A 22,278-nucleotide genomic window follows, 5' to 3' on the forward strand; every position below is an offset into this window, starting at 1 on the left:
AGAAATTGGTGAGACGTGATACATAGGAAACTCAACCAGTCCTTTTTTATATGTGGTGTTCGTGTATGTGAAAATTTCTCTTAAAAATATACATTGAAGTTTGGATTGGTGATTAATATATAGGATAAAAATGACTAGATAAATGAATCTGGAAATATATCAGTAATTAAGGGATTTTTATATCTGTGTTTTGTGACAGGAGCATTTTTATTTCTTTCACTTGGAATAGGTATATCTATATACTGTACTCAAAGAGAAATATATATGGGTTGATATATTTATTGAAGAAAATTCAGTTTTTACAATTGTTTATTTTATAGTAATGAGAAATTCTTTAACCATCTTATTTGTTACGTATTTTTGTTGTTTTGTTTTCCCTCAGATACATATGAGCCAGATGGTTATAATCCAGAAGCTCCTAGTATTACCAGTTCTGGTAGATCTCAGTACAGACAGTTCTTTTCAAGAACACAGACACAGCGCCCAAACCTGATTGGCCTAACATCTGGAGATATGGATGCGAATCCAAGAGGTGAGAATGCCTCAGACTTTTTCTGATGCTAAGTGTTACACAAAAGTTGGGTGTGATATTTCTTACCTCACTAAGGTCCAAAACTACTTAGACACTGTCTCTTTGAATGATACTATATAATCATCTCAAATAAATGTTTTTGAATAACTTTATCTCCAAATTTTATTTTAAAGCTATAATTAGAATACATTTATTTTTAAGTAAAAATAATACTAATGTTATTTAATTACTATTTTTATAGGACTTTGGGCTGTTTTAGCTATGTCCTGGGCACTTTGCTAGATATTAGGTATAGAAAGATGAAATAACAGGGTCCCTTGCCCTCAAAGAACTGATCATTTAAGCCTGCTTTATGTCATAAGAACTGTGCTACACACTAATAATATTGAGAACCTAAAACATTGCGATGAAATTATCATTTGGCCATTTTTAGTGTTAGGATTACAACCATATGTTGGGACCTTTACAAGCGTAGTCACAAACCTTAAAGATTAAATGGAAACATTCACCTTTAATATGGGTTGATAGCCTCCTTTCTCTTACTCTCAAAAAAAATTTGGTTAAAGAGTTTGATGAGATTACAATTTCTTACTTATTATTGTAGTTAGATTTTCAATATTTAATTTCAATTTGAATGACTGACCATGGCCATCCTGACAATATTTTTCTGATTTAATTATATGGTGAGCATTTTCTTGTTTTTATCCTCTTTTCTAACCTGATTTTATTAAATTTTTTTTACTGCCGTTAATAACCCTATTACCACTATAGGCTAACAGTTTTGTATCAAGACTAAACCAAATGCTTTTGTATGTATTATTACCTCCCATATTCCTTACCAACAACTGCTTAAAAGAGATACTGCTTTTATTCTCTTTTTATAGAGGAAGACACTGAGGCTTAGAGAGGTTAAAGAACTTGCCCGGGGTCACACAGCTATTAATGGCAGAATTGGAACTTGAACCCGGGTCTATCTAATTTCAAAGAATATGCTTTTACCTTCCATGCTATAATGCATATATTGTTAGTAAATTACCTTAAATTAGTGGGAAGATCATATTCTCAGAATTTCAAGCCTTCCCTTTGTCACTAGCCTCGTCTGTTTGTACATTCACATACAGTTATCCATAGGTACTCTATCTCAGTGTGGAAGTCATGTGGTTTTTTTACAACAGACTTTGTCATCATGGGCAAGTCACTCAACCTCTACCTATATTTCTTTCCTTTTTTATAAGGCTCTTCAGTAAAGAAAAGCATTAGGCAATGTCAAGTGGTAATGATAACTATTTTAGGGAAGACATAATGGCATCTCAAATTCTAGAATGCTTTGTGCCATCACAGTTGCTTTTCCCTCATTAGCCTTCTGAAAACACAAGCCCTACAAAGGCAGGGATCATACAGTAGTCCCTCTTTATCCACGGTTTCGCTTTCCATGGTTTCAGTTACTCATGATCATCCGTGGACTGAAAATATTAACTGCAAAATTCCAGAAATAAATAACTCATAGATTTTAAATTGCATCCTGTTCTGAGTAGCATGGTGAAATCTCGTGCCATCCTGTCCAGTACTTGAATCGTCTTCTTGCCCAGCTATCCACGCTGTGTATACACTTCTCACCCATTAGTCACTTAGTAGCTGTCTCGATTATTGAATCGACTGTCCAGCTGTTGCGGTATCGCCGTGCTTTTGTTCAAGTCACCCTTATTTCACTTAATAATGGCCCCAAAGTACAAGAGTAATGATGCTGGCAATTCGGATATGCCATGGACAAGCCCTCAAGTGCTTCCTTTAAGTAAAAAGGTAAAAGTTCTCGACTTAATAAAGAAAGAAAAAAAAATGCTGAGGTTGCTAAGATCAATGGTAACTTTTATTACAGTATATTCTAATAAGTGTTCTGTTTTATTATTATTGTTAATCTCTTACTGTGCCTAATTTATAAATTAAATTTTATCTTAGGTATGTGTGTATAGGGAGGAACATAGTGTATATATAGAGTTTGGTACTTATCTGTGGTTTCTGGCATCCACTGGGGGTCTTGGAGTATATCCCTTGCAGATAAGGGAAGACTACTGTATTTATTTTATTTACTAATTTATACCCAAGGTGTAATACAATTGTTGAGCTGTAGCAGCTTTTCAAGAAATATATGTTAAAAGAATGACTCTGCAGCATAATTTCCCTGACAGTTGCACAGATGAAACGGAACATACCACTCCTGACCCCAATCCCTACCCCAGCGTCCAGCCCTACATATGTTCTTCTTTGGTGCTGGTTTTACTTTTGGTGGAGTTGCTCAAGTTAGGGAGAATACTCAGAGTATAACAGGCGTAGTTTTGTCTTACTTACTTTTTTGTTCAACACACCTCTTCCCACCCACAGATAACCCATTGTAAGGTCAGTTTCTTACAGTATTATGTTTTAACTGGTGTGAATGAAATGTGCCAATTTATAATACTGGCTTTTGATTTTCCTCCCAACTTTTAAGTTTGAAAAATTTTAAACCTACAAAAATCGAAAGAAGTAAATAAACGCCTAAATACCTTCATTTAGATTCACCACTTGTTAACATTTTGTCACCGTTGGGCGTGAATGCTTTCTTGTGCATGTGCACGGTTTTCTTTCTCTCCCTTCCTTCCTTCTCCCCTCACGTGGTTTTCTTGAACCATTTGAAAGTAAATTGTAGAGACTGTGACACTTTAGATCTTTTAGTTTACATCTAAGAATAAGATATAGTCCTATATAAGCATAATATCATTGCCACACGTAAAATCATAATTCCACAATAATTTTCCTATCCAGGTGAACTTCTTGTTAAATCACATCAGGAGACAAATAATTTTACTCTATGGTGCTAAGTTTGATCGCTTGCCTAAGGTGATAATTGTTAGATCTCTTCATTGTAAAGTAAATAATTTGTGGAGTGATACTTTGGCACCAGATAAATATCTTGTTCTCCAACAACCTTTCACTGTTTTTTGGTTTTTTTGCATCCATTGATGATCATTGCCTGAATCAGTTATTATATTGGGTCTGCCCATGACTTTTTAAACTTGGATATTGTATTTTAAAAAAAGGAGAAAAAGGAGGCAGTTGATAATTTTTTCTTGTTGTTAGACATTTCTGAAAAGGAAATGGTAGTAGTTGGGAGCTATTCACAGTGCTTTTTAGCTTTTAGACTAAATATTTTAATCATTTGAAATTCCCCAAATATAATGCATCGTCAGTAATGTTAATTTTTGTTTCCAACAGCTGCTAACATTGTCATCCAGACTGAACCACCAGTTCCTGTTTCAATTAATAGCAACATAACCAGAGTAGTTCTTGAACCAGATAGCCGAAAAAGAGCTATGAGTGGTTTGGAAGGGCCACTCACAAAGAAACCTTGGCTGGGAAAGTAAGATAATTTGCTAATTAGTGGCATCTTATTGGTGTTTTTGTTATTTTTGTTTGCATTAGTAAATTTATAAAATTCAGTGTTGTCATTAATCAATGATTTCAAACTATGTGTCTCAAAGTTAGGATTCCCAGAGGCATCCTTAGAATGTCTTAAAAATTGAAAAGCTAACAGACTGTTCATCATAGATATTAGTAATTTGTACCTACTTATTTCTAGGCTTAACCCAATGTTAAAAATTATTGAGACACTGGAAATGAAAAGAAAAGAAGAAAAAAGTTCTGTACTTTTGCAGAAGTTGAGAAACACACCGTAAAAAAATGTTCTATCCTAGCTTTAATGTTAGACTCCTTGATAATTGTGGTGGATCTTTTTAGCATATGATTTTTTATCTCAGTCCTCTTTTTTTTGTGATCTTTTGCCATTCAGTCTTCTTTTTTTCTCTTTACCTGTTCTATTCCTATGTAATAAGGATGGTGTGAAAATTACTTAATAATTTCTCAAGAATGTTAAGTGCTTACCAAAGACACTCTATAAATATAAACTTACATTCTTTGCTGACGTATCTCTTGGCTAGGCATAAGGTGGGAGAATTAACCAAGATCTGTTAATATTCCTTTCAGGCAAGGGAATAACAATCAGAGTAAACCAGGATTCTTGAGAAAGAATCAGTATACAAACACCAAATTAGAAGTCAAGAAAATCCCTCAGGAATTGAACAACATCACCAAGCTCAATGAACACTTCAGCAAATTTGGAACTATTGTTAACATCCAGGTAAAGGTGGCTCCGTTGGTGACAGAATCCATGTATTTTATACGTCTTTGAAAATATTCCTATCAGCTCAGCTTGCTCAAACAAGCCAGTGATTAGTCTGATCATCTCTGATAAGTGTTGTAAACTCCACTATGTATCTGTGTACCCAACTTGATGATGGAATTATTAGGCTGAATTTGTTCTTTTGAATTCATTTGGTTCTTTTCTGCAACCTCTTTCTGAAACACACTGGGCTAGTTACTGTATTTTTCATCTCCATCAGCCCTGATAGGTTTTTCTTTATGATTTCAATCTCTTTTGTGAAGAAACTCCTAATCTCATTTAATTGTTTGTCTGTGTTGTCTCGTTAGTTACTGTATTTTTGTTCATAGTTCTGTCTCTGGACAAAAGACTTTTTACCTGCATTAGTATTCCAACTAGGTAGGTGAGACTTTTGGTAGTTTATAAGATTGTGATTTTGTCTACTGACTGACTTTTATGTTGTAGTGAAATAGTAATTGGCTAAGGATGGTTCTAATCTTGAAATTTTAGGCTGTGTAAAATGTTAGCTAACATCAAATAAATTGTAGCTTTTGTATCTTGCTGTCTACTTGTTAGATATTTGAATTTATGAATTTGTACTTGGGTGTTATGCTGTAATTGAGGGTACTTGAAGACCTAAGTTGGAATTTCAGTCAGTTACCCCTGATAGTTAATGTTGCCATCAAGCCAAAATATAATTTTTATATAACTAAGTTTAAGAAGGTGGTATTGGGGGACTTGATATTTCAAAGAATTGAAATATCCATTGATGGATATCCAAAGAAAATATTCTTTTTGAGAGATTTTTTAAGTAGTTTTTTTCCTTGAGTGCAGAAGTAGTATGTGCTTAATTAATTTTACAGGTAATCGGAAATACGTTAAACAAAAGTGAAAAAACAAATCACCCAAATCTCACCACTTAGCAATAATAATTATTGATCTTTTGATGAAAAGACATACTGTATTTATTTAGGTGGAAGAATATATACACACACATATTGTCTTTTTAAAAATACTTCACACATTTAAAAAATATAAAAGATGTGATCATACCAAATGTCTCTATCTTTTTTCTCTTAAATTTTTCCTAGGTCATTATTCTTTATGGCATTTAGAAAAATTAGTATTTTTTTTAATTTTTTTATTTTTATGTGAGGAACATCAGCCCTGAGCTAACATCCATGCTAATCCTCCTCCCTTTGCTGAGGAAGACTGGCTCCGAGCTAATATCCGCTGCCCATCCTCCTCCCTTTTTTCCCTTTTTCTCCCCAAAGCCCCAGTAGATAGCTGCATGTCATAGTTGCACATCCTTCCAGTTGCTGCACATGGGACGTGGCCTCAGCATGGCCGGAGAAGTGGCACGTCGGTGCGCGCCTGGGATCCGAACCCGGGCCACCAGCAGTGGAGCATGCACACTTAACCGCTAAGCCATGAGCCGGCCCCTAGAAAAATTAGATGGCTTAGTGTAGATGGGTGTATTAGTCTGCTCAGGTTGCCATAAAAAATACCGTAGACAGGGTGGCTTAAACAACAAAGTTTATTTTTTGGGAAGTCCGAGATCACTTGCTGGCCAATTTGGTTCCTAGTGAAGACTCTCTTTCTGGCTTGCAGATGGCCACCTTCTTGCTGTGTCCTCACATGGTGGAAAGAGAGAGAGGGAGAAGGAGAGAGAGATCTGTACCTCTTCCTATAAGGCCACCAATCCAATCTGAGCACGGTCTCACCCTTATGACCTCATTCAACCTAATTACCTCCTAAAAGCCTTATCTCCAGATACAGTCACGTTGGGGGTTAGGGCTTCAACATATGAATTTGGTGGCCATAATTCATTCCATAGCAATAGATGATAATTTATTTAACTGTTCAGTGCTGTTGGGCATTTATGTTGTTTCTATTATTTTGTATAAAAACAATGCTGTGGTGAGCCTCCTTGTGGATAAACCTTTGAATATTTTTTTATGATGCATTGCTGAATTAAAGGGAATTTCAGAATTTTTTATTCAAACTGCCAAATTGTTCTCCACCAGGATTATGCCAATTGATACTCCCAAATGCAGTGTATGAAACCTCATCAACACTAATCCAGACTCATTAAAAAAGTTTTTAATGAGTTTGATAAGTGAAAAATTATACTTGTTTTAATTTGCTTTTTTTAATTACTAGGTAGACTCTAATTTATAGAGACCATTTGCAGTTCTTTTGGATTTACGTATGCGTGTGCATTTTTTATGAAGGCATTTATAATAATACTTTTCTAAGCCTTTCCTTGTCATATATATTAAAATTACTGTTTCCTTTTGTCATTTATATTGTTTATGGTATGTTTGGACTGACAGGTTTTAGAATTTTATGTGGTCAGGTCTACTACTGTTTGTCTTTATGGATCCTACCTTTATAGGTATGCATAAAAAGGCTTTCCAAACCCTCAGATTATACAGGTATTCACCTTTTTTCTTCTGGATTTCTATGGAGTTTTTGTTTGTTATTCTAAAGTATTTTCTCTCTTTGGAGTTTATTTGAATGTAAGATATCAGGGGAGGGATATAACAACTTTTCCCCAAGTGGTTAGGTAACATTACTAGGATTATTTATTAAATAATATAAAATTCCTCCATATATAATTTTGAAATATGCATATCACATTTTACAGGATGGAGAACTTTATTTACACAAGATTCACAATGGATTTCAGCATGCTGTTTTCTTCTTCTGAATTCTTTATCAATTTATTTGCATTTAACTATTTGTTAATTTCTGTGGGGTTTTTTGTTGTTGGTACTTTTATTTTTTCTTGCAGGTTGCTTTTAAGGGAGATCCAGAAGCAGCCCTCATCCAATACCTTACCAATGAGGAGGCCAGGAAAGCCATTTCCAGCACTGAAGCAGTTCTAAACAACCGATTCATTCGAGTCCTGTGGCATAGGGAAAACAATGAGCAACCAGCACTACAGTCCCCAACACAGCTGCTCCTGCAACAACAGCAAACACTTAGTCACCTGTCCCAGCAGCACCATCACCTGCCACAGCACCTTCATCAGCAGCAGGTGCTGGTGGCCCAGTCTCCTCCCTCAGCGGTACATGGAGGTATCCAGAAGGTAATCTGTTGGTTCACCGGGTATTAGAGGTCCTTTGGTCCCACCACCTAGGTCAGTTTCTCAATTTGTGGTCCTTAGGTCTTCTGCATCAGAACCACTCAGTTTGATCTGCAGACCAGCAGTATGTGATCCTCCTGGGAGCTTTTTAGACATGCAGTTTCTTGGGCCTCACCCAAACTTACTGAATCAGAATCGCCTTGGGTAGGGCCCAGGAATCTGTGTTTTAATAAGCTCTCCAGATGATTCTTATGTACCCTAAAGTTTGAGAAGTGCTGTTCTACATTAGAATCACTTATCTGGGTGCAAATTCCTGGGCCTTATCTTCCTAAACCTATAGAGTCAGTCTCGGGGATATAGGGCCCATAGATCTACATGTTTAAGAAATACCCTTAGTGATTCTTCTCAATACTGAAGTGTACAACCACTTACCACTGAACAACTCTGAATCTAGAACTTCTTTGTTTTGTGTTAGAATTAGTCATCCTTGTACCCACCCTTTTGTCCTACTTTTTCCCATGTAGAAAATTCCTGTTCCTTTTAAAACTGCAATGAAAGCCCCAAGAGAATGGGATTTTGTCTGTCATATTCATTCTATCCCTAGTGCCTAAAAAACAAGGTCTGGCACATACTGCTCAAAATATACTTGAATGAATAGATGAAGGAAGGAAAGAACAAACCACCATGCATTAGAGCCATTCAGATATTGATGATAATGATAACTTCCTCCAAGCTGTTCTCTTGTATGGATTAAATACATTCAGATTAAAAATATATATATATTCCTTACAATACCTAGTGTTAACTTCATTCATCGTCCTGCTTATTTGGACCTAAGCCTGCATTTCTTTTGTCTATGTCCCACTTAATATTAGGGCCCAAAGGTGAATGCTTCCCCTAGATGTTGGCTGATTGGTGTATGAAAGAGTAATACCATCACCTCTGTGATCCATTTCACTTAATGCAGCCCAAGATTGCATTATGTTTTTGGGGTGGACGTATCACACTGTTAGTCACATTAAGCTACTGTCAATTAAAATCTTTAAGTCTTTCAAGGCAATACATATTGAAGGGAACATAAAAAAATATTAGAAATTTTTATTTGTATGAGTATACAGATCTTACTTGACTTATGATGGGGTTACACACCAGTAAACCCACTGTAAATTGAAAATACTGTAAGTCGAAAATGCATTTAATGCAACTAACCTACTGAGCGTCGTAGCTTAGCCTAGCCTACCTTAAACGAGCTCAGAACACTTACATTAGGCTAAAGTTGGGCAAAGTCATCTAACACAAAGCCTATTTTACAGTAAAGTGTTGAATGTCTCATGTAATCTGTTGAATACTGTACTGAAAGCAAAAAACAGAGTGGTTATAAGTGTATCAGTTGTCTACCCTCATGATTGTGTGGGTGACTGGGAGCTGTGGGTCGCTGCTGCTGCCCAGCGTCACAAGAGAGTATTGTACTGCATATTGCTGGCCCAGGAAAAGATCAAAATTCAAAATTTGAAGTACAGTTTCTACTGAATGAGTATCACTTGCACACTATCGTAAAGCTGAAAAATTCTAAGTTGAACCGTCATAAGTAGGGGACCGTCTTTGTATACCTATGTACGTGTATTTTGGTCTGACTTATTTCAGACATCCAAAGAAGTATGAATAATAACATAACAATCATTTGTATATCTACCACTTCACTTAAAAAATAAAACCTTATAGATAATTGAAGCACTTTCCCTTCTCATTTCCTTATCTTCCTCCCCAGGTAATCACCATCCTAAATTTGTATCGTTCCTGGGCATTTTTAAAACTTTTACCACATATGTGTTTATTTTGTATATGCAGATGATGAGCAAACCACAGACATCAGGTGCATATGTTCTTAACAAAGTTCCTGTTAAACATCGTCTTGGACATGCAGGTGGGAACCAGAGTGATGCAGCACACTTGTTGAATCAGTCCGGTGGTGCTGGAGACGATTGCCAGGTATGTGTTTCCGTGAACCTCAGATATATTTAGAGTTGTTTAGTGGCGTAAAGAAATTAAGAAATTGATTATCATCCAGATTTGTAATGTCTTATTTCCTCAATCAAGATAAATGTGACAGTTAACCTAAGTATGACAGGTATACTTCCCTAATTTCCATGATTCAGCCAGAAATTTGCAGTTAAATGTTATTTCTATTCAAAGCTAAGTAGGAATTTGAGAATTTTAGCCATTTTTAATAGGTAGATGTCTTTATTCATTTCTTTGATAATTTATCAATTTTAACTAAAAACATAGTGAAGGGGATTCTGTCATAATCAAAAGTCAAACTTTTAAATATGTTTTAATAGTTTCTTTTGCTTTTAGGAATATGTCTATACGATGACTCTTCAGCATTGTGATTATTTCAAAGAGAGCTAGGAAAACTCTGAAACAGAACAACAATAAGGGAGGCTAGCCCTACTACACATTAAAAAATACTATGAAGTCTGTGTAACTAAAACAATTTGATACTGACACATGAAGAGACAGACCAATGGAACAGAATAGATGATTGAGAAATAGACTCACTTGTAAATAGGAAGTTATTATATGCCAACACAGTATCTCAGAGCAGTGGGGAAAATAAAGGACTTTTTGATAAAGGGTATTGGGTTAACTGGATAGCCATGTAGAAAAGATAAAATTAGATCTGTTTTTTTTATTGATGTTTTAATAGTTTTTAACATTGTGAAATTTTGGGTTGTACATTTTTGTTTGTCCATCACCATATATATGACTCCCTTCACCCCTTGTGCCCACCCCTCACCCCCATTACCCCTGGTAACCACAATACAGTTTTCTCTGTCCGTGTGTTGGTTTATATTCCACATATGAGTGAGATCATACAGTGTTTGTCTTTCTCCTTCTGGCTTACTTCACTTAACATAATACGCTCCAGGCCCATCCATGTTGTTGCAAATGGGATGATTTTGTCTTTTTATATGGCTGAGTAGTATTCCATTGTATATATATACCACATTTTCTTAATCCAATCATCAGTCGAGGGACACTTAGGTTGCTTCCACTTCTTGGCTATGGTGAATAATGCTGCAATGAACATAGGGGTGCATAAACCTCTTTGGATTGTTGATTTCAGGTTCGTTGGATAGATTCCCAGTAGTGGGATGGCTGGGTCATAGGGCATCTCTATTTTTAATTCTTTGAGGAATCTCCATACCGTTTTCCATAGAGGCTGCACCAATTTGCATTCCCACCAGCTGTGTATGAGGGTTCCTGTTTCTCCACATCCTCTCCAACACTTGTGGTTTTTGTCTTAGTGTTTATAGCCATTCTAATGGGCATGAGGTGATATCTTAGTGTTGTTTTGATTTGCATTTCCCTGATGATTATTGATGCTGAACATCTTTTCATGTGCCTATTGGCCATCTGTATATCTTCTCTGGAGAAGTGTCTGTTCATTTCCTCTGCCCATTTTTTGATCGAGTTGTTTGTTTTTTTGTTGTTCAGTTGTGTGAGTTCTTTATATATTGTGGAGACCAACCCCTTGTCAGATGTATGTTTTGCAAATATTCTCTCCCAGCTGGTGGGTTGTCTCTTCATCTTGATTCTGGTTTCGTTTGTCTTATAGAAGCTCTTTAATCTGATAAAGTTCTACTTGTTTATTTTTTCTTTAGTTTCCCTAGTCTGGGTAGGCATGTCATCCGAAAAGATTCCTTTATGACCAATGTCAAATAGTGTGTTGCCTATATTTTCTTCTGTGAGTTTTATAGTTTCAGGTCTCAACTTCAGGTCTTTGATCCATTTTGAGTTAATTTTTGTGAATGGCGATAGCAGATGGTCCACTTTCATTCTTTTGCATGTGGCTGTCCAGTTTTCCCAACACCATTTATTGAAGAGACTTTCCTTTCTCCATTGTATGGACTTAGCACCTTTGTCGAAAATTAACTGTCCTTATATGTGTGGTTTTATTTCTGGGCTTTCAATTCTGTTCCATTGATCTGTGTGTCTGTTTTTGTACCAGTATCATGCTGTTTTGATTACTGTTGCTTTGTATTATGTTTTCAAGTCAGGGATTGTGATGCCTCCTGCTTTGTTCTTTTTTCTTAGGATTGCTTTAGCTATTCGGGGTCTTTTGTTGCCCCATATAAATTTTAGTATTCTTGTTTCTATTTCTGTGAAGAATGTCATTGGGATTGTGATTGGGATTGCATTCAATCTGTAGATTGCTTTAGGTAATATAGACATTTTAACTATGTTTATTCTTCCAATCCACGTGCATGGGATATCTTTCCATTTCTTTATGTCATCATCGATTTCTTTCAATAATGTCTTGGAGTTCTCATTGTATAGGTCGTTCACCTCCTTGGTAAGATTTATTCCTAGGTATTTTATTCTTTTTGATGCAATTGTAAATGGTATTATCTTTTTGAGCTCTCTTTCTGTTAGTTCATTATTAGCATACAGAAATGCAACTGATTTTTGTAGATTGATTCTGTACCCTGCAACTTTGCTGTAGTTGTTGATTATTTCTTATAGTTTTCCAACGGATTCTTCAGGGTTTTCTATATATAAAATCATGTCATCTGCAAATAGTGAGAGTTCACTTTAGATCTATTTTTTAAATTGCATAATAAACCAGGATAACTTCCAAAAGGATCTGAGATTTAGATACAGATGGAGATGCTAAATGGTATACTACCCAAGAAAGGAAATTTGGTAGTATCTGCCAAAATTATGTATGCATTTACTCTAAACCAGTAATCCTCCTTCTAGGAATCTCTGCCAAAGGTACACTAGTCAAACTATAAAAAGACGTATGTGCAAGTTTGGTAATTGTAGATTCTTTATGATAGCAAAAGCCTGGAAATAACCCGGATATCCATCAGTAGGGGACTGGTTACTTAAAATGTAGTACATCCACATAATAGCGTATGTGCAACTTTACAAAGGAATGAGGAATATCTTTATATATACCATGGGGTGATCATCAGGATATATTAAGTAAAAAAAGCAAAGTGGAACAAAAAAATGTATAGTCAGCCACTGTTGGTGTAAGAAAGTAGGGGTAATAAACACATGTAAGTATTTGCTTATAATAGAAAAAACCAAAAATTTATGTAATTTAAATCTTCGTGGTTACAACAAGGATGGAAGAAAGTACACAACTTTGACTATGTCTTATCTTGGAACCATGTAAGTGCTGCGTGTAATTATAAAATAAAATGAAATGAAATAAAAGTAATCCCTAAAAATTAAAAATGAAACGAGGGGCCAGCCCGGTGGCGCAAGCGGTTAAGTGCGCACGTTCCGCTGCGGCGGCCCGGGGTTCGCAGGTTCGGATCCTGGGTGCGCACCGACGCACCGCTTGTTAAGCCATGCTGTGGCGGCGTCCCATATAAAGTAGAGGAAGATGGGCATGGATGTTAGCCCAGGGCCAGTCTTCCTCAGCAAAAAAAGGGGAGGATTGGCATTGGATGTTAGCTCAGGGCTGGTCCTCCTCACAAAAAAAAAAAAAAAAAAAAGAAACGAACTAGCATGTCTTTATAGAGAGTGCTTTAAAACACAGTTATTTGTGTATTCCTAATGAGCTATATCCTGAGGACAAAAAGCAATTTAAAAAAGTTCTTTTCAGCCATGATATTGTTGGCTATGTTGTATTCTGACACTGGTTTATGAGCATTGTAGGATAAATCAAATGAGGAATTATACTGGTGTCATTGACAACTGAGATTTTTAGTGTGGTTGAAAAGAGAGATATAAGATAGATGAGATTCAGTAAAAACACTGTAGTCCTACATTTGAATTGAAAGTAGCAATGTAAATTCAGATTGTATTTTATCTGAAAAACAAATAAGCAACAAAAAAACTCCAAAACATTTCCTAATTCTGTTCACTGAAAAGGTCTAGAAACAATGACCAGCCGATGGTAATGAGCACCCCCAGCACCCAAAGGAGCCAGAAATCCTTGAAGAAATGGCTGTCCCCAGATCTGGGGCTGACAGTGTTCCAGATGAGCCTAGAATATTTTGTCAAACCATAAAGTGAGAAAGCTGTCAAAGATTACTGGAATCCTGTCAATTTAATTTAAAGGAAATTCAGAGAAACATGTTAAAGGGTACTGTAGAATCTTGTGGTGAATACTACAGGATAATTGACCTGGTTTCTTCAACAAATAATTTACAAGGAAAAGAAATAGATGGAGATGGAAATGGAATTAAAGGAGACTTTAGAGAGATATAACCAGTTGCACTATATGGACCTTAATAGATCTCAATTCAAACGGGAAAAAATGTTTAGAAAATTATAAAACAATCCGGAGATGTGAATATTTAATGATATTAAAGAATTATTGTTATTTTTTGAGTGTGATGATGGTATTGTGGTTATGTTTAAAAAAGAAAGGAGGTTCTTTCATCTTTTAGAGATATAACTGAAATATTTACAGATAAAACAATACGGGGTTTGGTATGAAGATGTAGTTGGGAATTTAAATAAAACAAAATTATTATGTATTGATAATTGTTGCTACTTGGTAATGGATACATGAAGTTTTTTATATAACTCTGTGCTTTTGTCTGTTTCAAAAAAAAAAAAAAATTATATAAACAGAAAAACAAAAATAATCACAGACTTTGAAGTCAGACAGCCCTGCCTGACTTGACCTGCTTCTTATTAGCTGTTAGATAACTTGTGAGCATTGGCTTCCTTTTCAATAAACAGAGTTGCTATGGGGATTAAAAAATTTCATGTTGGTAAAGCATAAAAGGAAAGTGCTTAGCACATAATGAGTGCTCAGTAAGTTATAGGTGTTGCCATTTTTATTTTAATAAATAATAACACCATGAACATCAGCTATACAAGGTTCTACAGTACTTGAGAGACTTTCCTGTAAAGTAGCTTAATGTTGAGGACAATTAAGTATTTTATGATTGATACAAGGTTTGTATTTGGATTTATTTTCATGATTGAGTTTTCCATGAATTTCTTAATGTTATATCCTGTGTCCCTTACATCGTGTATTCAAAGTTAATTAAAAAATAAAGAAAGAATGGAATGTGTTGGAAAAGACTTGAACCAGAGAGATTGTAGTGTACTATGTAGCTCTACTGTGGTTTAAAGAGGGGAAGGTTAACTGGAGAGTCATCTGTTCTGAAGAGGAAAGGAATCTAAATACCAAAAGCAGTGCAGTAAAGATAGCCACCACTTTGCTTGCAAAGTCAGATCTGTGAGCTAACTACTTGTCTCATGTTTGGTTGTAAACTCATATATTATTTAATTAAATACAATATTAAGATTATGATTACAATGTACCTTAAATCTTAGAAGGGTTAGCAGTTATTAGAAACATGAGTTCTTATTTGGCACTTCATTTATGGAAATTAACTTATGACAGGACCCTTCAGCCAAAGACCACCAGGAACACACACCTATAATTAAACAAGTCGAGTTTATTATTCAGTGCAGGAGTATACACAGTGAAACCATGGGGCATCTCAGAGGGTGTTAGGAAGGACTTATTTTTGGATTGGGCCGTATTAGGTGATTTTGAGGAGGGTTTAAGGAAACAATAATTCTGTGATTGGATATCTTAAGTCTTACCTAGAAGGAGGGAAGACTAGAATGAGGCTAAAGCTGTAAGTGGTAAAGAAGCTGCAGACATTAACCAGGGCAGAAAAATGTTTAGTCATTTTTACAGTTTGTGTAGTATTCATGTTTTTTTTGTGTTCAGTCATGATTATAGAGTGATCTTGTTTTTGTCTTGTTCCATCTTGGTTGCAAGAGTGACCTTGTCTGATGTTGATATTCTGTGAGATTGTAACAAGAAGACACTAAGGCCTAGCTGTGGGTGGCAGGCCAGCTCCTAGATGTCAGGGGCTATTGTTCTTTTTCTCACAATTAAAAAAAATATAAAGAGAAGAAAAATATTTGGTTGTATTCAGAAACATAACATTATTGCTAAAAATTAATTTTTGTATTTGTATTTGAGTGACAATTGAATATATGTATAAAGAACTAGTTTTATAAATAAAATTTTTAAATGTAAAAAAAAAACCTAACTCCTAAAAGAAAAAGAAAGAAATGAAATCTTTCTAAAAAATGATTTTAAAGCATTTCTAAGATTTAATTTAATCATATTTGTGTTTCATAGATATTTTCAGCTCCAGGCCATCCAAAAATGATTTACAGCTCCTCAAACTTAAAGACACCTTCAAAACTTTGTTCAGGGTCTAAATCTCATGATGTTCAAGAAGTTCTTAAAAAGAAGCAGGTAACAGCCTTGATTCTTCTTGATTCTTAAAGAGAAAAGGACCCATTGAATTCTTAAGTGATTGTGTTTATACCTTTGAACAGTTCATCTTATTATGAAACTATATTATAATGTGTATCTAACTGCTTCTTGATGCAATGTACACTTGAAAAAACAAAAAAATGTTTTGCAATTGCCTTTCAGTGGCTACATCAAGCACAAGGAAAGAATTTTTTTCTATATAAAAGTAAACAACACTGAGCTGTCATGTTTTTTTTTTCTCCTAAGGAGAGAAGTAGACACTTTTATTTCATTATTTATTCTCTCTTCTTAATTCCTTTATGGCTTTGTAAGTTAAATAATGTTTCATATAAAATATAACATTTATGTAGTTATTCGTATCACTCAATTCTGAATTTCATTATCTTAGATTTAAACTCATAGAGTTTTTCAAATAAAATATTTATATGTATTATCTCAGTATAATTGGAGATTTAATTAACAGAGGGTTAGGAGGCAACATTTTCTTGGCAGGATCCGTAGATTTTGCTATTTCGTTTTTTTTTTTTTTTTATATAATTATTTTTTTTCCCCCAAAGCCCCAGTAGATAGTTGTATGTCATAGTTGCACATCCCTCTAGTTGCTGTATGTGGGACGCGGCCTCAGCATGGCCGGAGAAGCGGTGCGTCGGTGCGCGCCGGGGATCCAAACCCCGGCCGCCAGCAGCGGAGCGCGCGCACCTAACCGCTAAGGCACGGGGCCGGCCCTATTATTTCTAACCTATAGCTACATCTCACATTTTTAAACTTTAAACTTCAAAAATAAGGATTTGGCTCATTACATTGGCAAGTGAAAACAGCTCTTGTTTTTCCTTCGTAAATACGTTCAGGTCATTTAAGTGAATAAAACCTGATAGATACAGCTAATTAGTGTTGAGTATTTTAAATATTTTTAAAAGTACAGTTATAAATGTAAACTCTTTATAAGTGTTGGGGAAAATATATTTAAAGGTTTCATCTCGGGCTTCAGCTATTTTTTGATTAGGAGGAAAATCTATTTTATATAGGGATGACCCAAAAGAAATGAGTTGAGAATATAGTAGCCTCGTTATCATTGGCAAATTTTGTTATCCATTACTAATTTTTTCTTTACCTGTTCATATAGGAAGCAATGAAGTTACAGCAAGATATGAGGAAAAAGAGGCAAGAAGTGTTAGAAAAACAAATAGAATGCCAAAAGGTAAGACAAGAGCTCATTATTTGCCTACTGGAGTTGATATATTGAATGGATTTTATAAAGATATCTTAATAGTAAAGTTTTTAAGTGCTATTTGTATTAAAATTTACTAAGCGTAGTTTTACTTTTTTCTCTTTATTTTATAGATGCTAATATCCAAGCTAGAAAAAAACAAAAACATGAAGCCAGAAGAGAGAGCAAATATAATGAAGACTTTGAAAGAGCTTGGAGAAAAGATCTCACAATTGAAAGATGAATTAAAAACATCTTCTGCAGTCTCCACACCATCTAAAGTAAAGACAAAAACAGAGGTATCTATTTGCATTTTTCATTCAACAGGATTATTGAACATCTTTTATGTGCTTGGCACTTTGAAAGTAGAGTGGAACCTTTAGGTAACTAATAGTCTAATGGGGAGACGATTATAGTGACAATTTTTTTTAATGTTTCTGTAAATGCTATGTACTCTCTTTGAAAGAGATAATACTCTGAACAAATATGTTTTTTAATCGAATTTTTTGGTTCTCTATGCTGAAGATGAAACTGCTAGAGCGATGGCAAGAAAATAGACGTTTCCTATTTGAGCAGGTTTTTTTCTAATTCTATAATAATGTAATCATCCCTTTTAATATTCAAAAAATCTCATTGGCTTTAATATGGGTAAAAATGCGGTATTATATTGAAAAGAATAATTTGAAGTTCTAGATCCATTCAAGTCTAATTTTGGTAATTTCTAATTGTTTCCTTACCCTAGGAGAATACTTGATTTACACAGTGGTTCCTTTATACCACAGCTCTGTAGTGGGATTTTAGATTAATTTCCAGCCCTTTGAGAACTGGGAATAAATTGTCAGATACATAGAATGAAAATTTTTATGTACAATATTATATTACATTTGAAATTGTGGTTCTCTTTTAGTATAGGAATGTAAAGTGTTTCATTAAAATTGCTTTTAAAAAATATAATAAAAATGTTATTTTTATTGAAATTTCCCCCAATTATAGAACAAACATGTACACATTTTAAAAATTAAAGAGAATATGGGATAAAAAAGAAATCTCACAGTCACACCACCTAAAACTGATAATTTGTCTCTTACCAAAAAAAAAGTACCAATAATTATAGGGTTCACATCTGAAAGCAATTATGTAACTATGTTTGTACTGTTAATGAGTTTTTACTATATAATTTATTTTGCCCCAATATGTTTCATTTATGGTGCTTTATTATCTGAAAATTTTTCTCAGCCTGCTCATCTCAGATGACTCTTTCCAAGGTCTGAATTTTAGGCCATCTTAAGCAACAATACTCCTTATTATTTTTACTGATATCATTGTACTCTCATGTTTTCAGCATTATATCTTTAAAGTTACTTTCCCTAAAACACCCACGTGGCATTGCATCCTCTTGCACTCTCATTTTCCCGAAAGAGATGTGTCTCATTCTGTGAGTATAATATTCTGAGTAAGATCTTGGAAGTTATCTAAAAAATACATTTTTACTCTTAATTTTTCCAAAGGCCCAGAAAGAACTGTTAGATACTGAACTGGACCTTCACAAGAGGCTTTCCTCAGGAGAAGACACAACAGAGTTACGGAAAAAACTCAATCAGTTACAGGTTGAGGTGAGATTTAAGAGAGGTTACTGACCCACTACATTTTAACATCTCAAAAAATGGTTTTCTCTTCCTCTGTTTTCCAAGATTTAGTCTAACAATATGTATTATATTCTACCTTTTGTTGTTGCTATTCAGGCTGCACGATTAGGTATTTTACCTGTGGGTCGAGGAAAGACCATGTCCTCTCAAGGTCGAGGAAGAGGCCGAGGCCGTGGAGGAAGAGGAAGGGGCTCACTGAATCACATGGTGGTGGACCACCGCCCCAAAGCACTAACAGTTGGGGGATTCATTGAGGAGGAAAAAGATGAATTACTTCAGCATTTCTCAGTAAGTTTTTCAAGTTGCAAATGCTAACTCTAAAAACACTGTATTCAGCATTTCTTTGCTGCATTCTCTGTAAATGTCAAGTGTTTTATAGATTATAAAATTAAGTTGTAAAAACATTAGCAAATTCTTATTAATATATTTGAAGATCAAGAAGCAGCTCATGCTCTGCAATTCCATAATCCTCCACATAAATGCATTTGTAGCGGCAAGTTGTTCCAAAGCTATATTTGATTTTTGTTTTAGGTTATTACTTGGTTTACCAGGTGTTTATAGTCAATAAGTGAAAATAATCTGGGATGGAGGTGAAATTCAAAGGAAGAATTTATTAGATTAAGAGACATGTTTAGTTATATTCTGTATACAGTGGCAACCACTTACTTTTAGACGAACATGCAAATAGAGTTGTACTACAGGTAAATGTCTTTATTATTTTAGGCATAAACACAGTATATCCTCTTTCCAGCCACTGCTTAATTCATTCAGTAAATATTTATTGTTATTTGTGCTAGAGCATTTTCATACATGATCTTATTTAGTCTTAAATAACTGTATAAAGTGCATGTGAAATCCCATGTGTACTGCCGGGGAAACTAAAGTAAGTCAACCAAGCTCATACAGTTAGTAAGTGGCAGAACCAAGATAAAAATACACAGTTGGCTTTAACATCCAAGATTCCTATTCCTCAAACAACTTTTGTGAGAGAAAATATTTTCAGCCCTATTAAGTGTTAAAGATGGTGATGGAAATCTTAAAGAGCAAGACTTCGCTCCTAGTTTCTTATTAGTTGGATGCCCATTAATCCTATTTCACCCTGTCTCTTGGAGAATGGTAGATTGTTATAAAGTATCCAGATTTGAAAGCCATCTGGGCTGCCTATTCACTTTTGAGCCAGTTCTTTCACTAATCTGACCCTTATTTGCTTTTTTTTGTAAAGTGGGAGGCTAGCTCTAAGGGACTTCTTTGAAGAGTAAAGAAGATAGCACTGTACATTTGCAGGGTATCTTGTGAAGGCTGAGTGAATGTTGATTTTTGTCCTTGATTGTTGAATATATAAAATAAAAATCTCCTTACCAAGTAAGTGGGGCGTTTAGACCTAACGCCAGCTCTGGTGAGGTGATATTGGATTGTGTAAAGCAGAATTTTTATAAATTTAATTCTGCAGAAAGTTCCAGTTAGAAAAAGTAATCTTGTTAGGTAGGAAGCCACATGCTTTATCCTGAGGGTCACTGGAGACTACATGTAGATTTTTTTTTTTTTTTGTGAGGAAGATCGGCCCTGAGCTAACATCTGCCAATCCTCCTCTTTTTGCCGAGGAATACTGGCCCTGGGCTAACATCCATGCCCATCTTCCTCCACTTTATATGGGACGCTGCCACAGCATGGCTTGCCAAGCAGTGCATCGGTGCCTGCCCGGGATCCGAACCGGTGAACCCCGGGCCGCCGCAGCGGAGCTCGCGCACTTAACCACTTGCGCCACCGGGCCGGCACCCTATATGTAGGTGTTAAAGTTGTAACCCAGAAGTCATGCTCAAATGGAGCTCTTCTCATACGTAGAATCATTCTAGAGCATCTAATAATAACCAATTTTTATATACATACATTTGATGTCTGAAATATGACATGTCTGCAGAAAGAGGCATGTCTAGGCATTTAGGGAAGGAGCAAGCAAAGCCAAGGCAGATGAGGTGACTTGAAGAACAAGACACTGCCATTGGTTTTGTTGGTGTTTTGTTTGTTTTTTGTGTTTTTGATAGGTTATCAGATGGCCTTGAGTACTAGGAACACAGTTACCCTAGTAATAGATACTTGGGCAGTTCAGTATGCTTTCTTTGAAAGAACTGCAAAAGTATATGTGCCTAGACATTATTGTAGATAGATTTAGCAAACTTAAAGGGTAATTCTTCTTTGAGGTCTTTTATAATCCCACAAAAGCTAAGGTAAAATATATATTTTCAACATTCTTTACTGTGCTTAATGATTGTGAGAGGATCATGGATGAACTGTATCTGTATGAAAAGATGTTGGATGGGTTTTAGTGAAGCTGTTCTGAAGTGTGAGGACCTAATTCTGGAGTCCTTCAGTTTATTCTTGTATCTAGTCATCCTCTTCTAAGAATTTATCATAAGGGAGTTATTATGGTTGTACACAAATGATAGCTGCAAGTATGCTGAGTGTAGCACTCTTTATCATAGTGAAAATGAGAACCATCTAAATGCTTGACAGTACTTTGCTGCTATTAAAAACATGTTTTTAAAGAATAATGACGAGAGAATTCTCAAGATTGACTTCTAGGTTAAAAAGGGTGTGGGATACAAGATTATACATAAACTTGGAATGAAAGTGAATTAAATTGTTAGTTCTAGGTGGCAGAATTCAAGTTATTAGTTTTTTTCTTCTAGGCACATCCCTGTTTTCCATGCTTTCCAAATGAACATATATTACTTTTTAAATGGGACTTTTTAGCCTCACATTCACTTTCAGGATGAAGCATCAACATTTTTTTTTGTTTTGTTTTGAGGAAGATCAGCCCTGAGCTAACATCCATGCCTATCCTCCTCTTTTTGCTGAGGAAGGCTGGCCCTGAGCTAATATCTATTGCCAATCCTCCTCCTTTTTTTCCCCCTTTTCTCCCCAAAGCCCCAGTAGATAGTTGTACGTCATAGTTGCACATCCTTCTAGTTGCTGTATGTGGGACGCCGCCTTGGCACGGCCTGACAGCAGTGCGTCGGTGCAGGCCTCGATCCGAACATGGGCCACCACTAGCAGAGTGCGCGCACTTAACCTCTAAGCCACGGGGCCGGCCCCCAACATTTTTATACTGTATATTTTAAAATCAAATTTGAGAATGTGTGTTATTCTTGTGCTTTTTTCCGCCGGGTACTTATATTAAAAATATGTATAAATTAAATTACATACAAATTTAAAATATATAGACTATTTAATATACAATGCAAATTATATGTAACAACACAAAGCATATATAATAATGTATAAATATTTTAATATATATCAGACGTCAGCTTTATTTTTTCTGTAAAGGA

General features: G+C 35.3%; 1 protein-coding gene across 5 annotated transcripts in view; it reads left to right on the top strand.

The window, feature by feature from the left end:
- RBM27 (RNA binding motif protein 27) overlaps positions 1-22,278 on the top strand; it is a 70,705-nt gene that overhangs the window by 37,408 nt on the left and 11,019 nt on the right. For all 5 annotated transcript variants that reach the window (XM_058543289.1, XM_058543313.1, XM_058543303.1 and 2 more), the window contains 10 exons: positions 383-532; positions 3,782-3,926; positions 4,550-4,703; positions 7,522-7,818; positions 9,664-9,804; positions 15,956-16,075; positions 17,220-17,294; positions 17,438-17,602; positions 18,812-18,916; positions 19,046-19,237. In XM_058543289.1, the coding sequence (XP_058399272.1) occupies positions 383-532; positions 3,782-3,926; positions 4,550-4,703; positions 7,522-7,818; positions 9,664-9,804; positions 15,956-16,075; positions 17,220-17,294; positions 17,438-17,602; positions 18,812-18,916; positions 19,046-19,237 (1,544 nt within the window). The remainder of the gene's footprint in view (positions 1-382; positions 533-3,781; positions 3,927-4,549; positions 4,704-7,521; positions 7,819-9,663; positions 9,805-15,955; positions 16,076-17,219; positions 17,295-17,437; positions 17,603-18,811; positions 18,917-19,045; positions 19,238-22,278) is intronic.

This window comes from Diceros bicornis, chromosome 1 (assembly GCF_020826845.1).
Source record: "Diceros bicornis minor isolate mBicDic1 chromosome 1, mDicBic1.mat.cur, whole genome shotgun sequence".
NCBI lineage: Eukaryota > Metazoa > Chordata > Mammalia > Perissodactyla > Rhinocerotidae > Diceros > Diceros bicornis.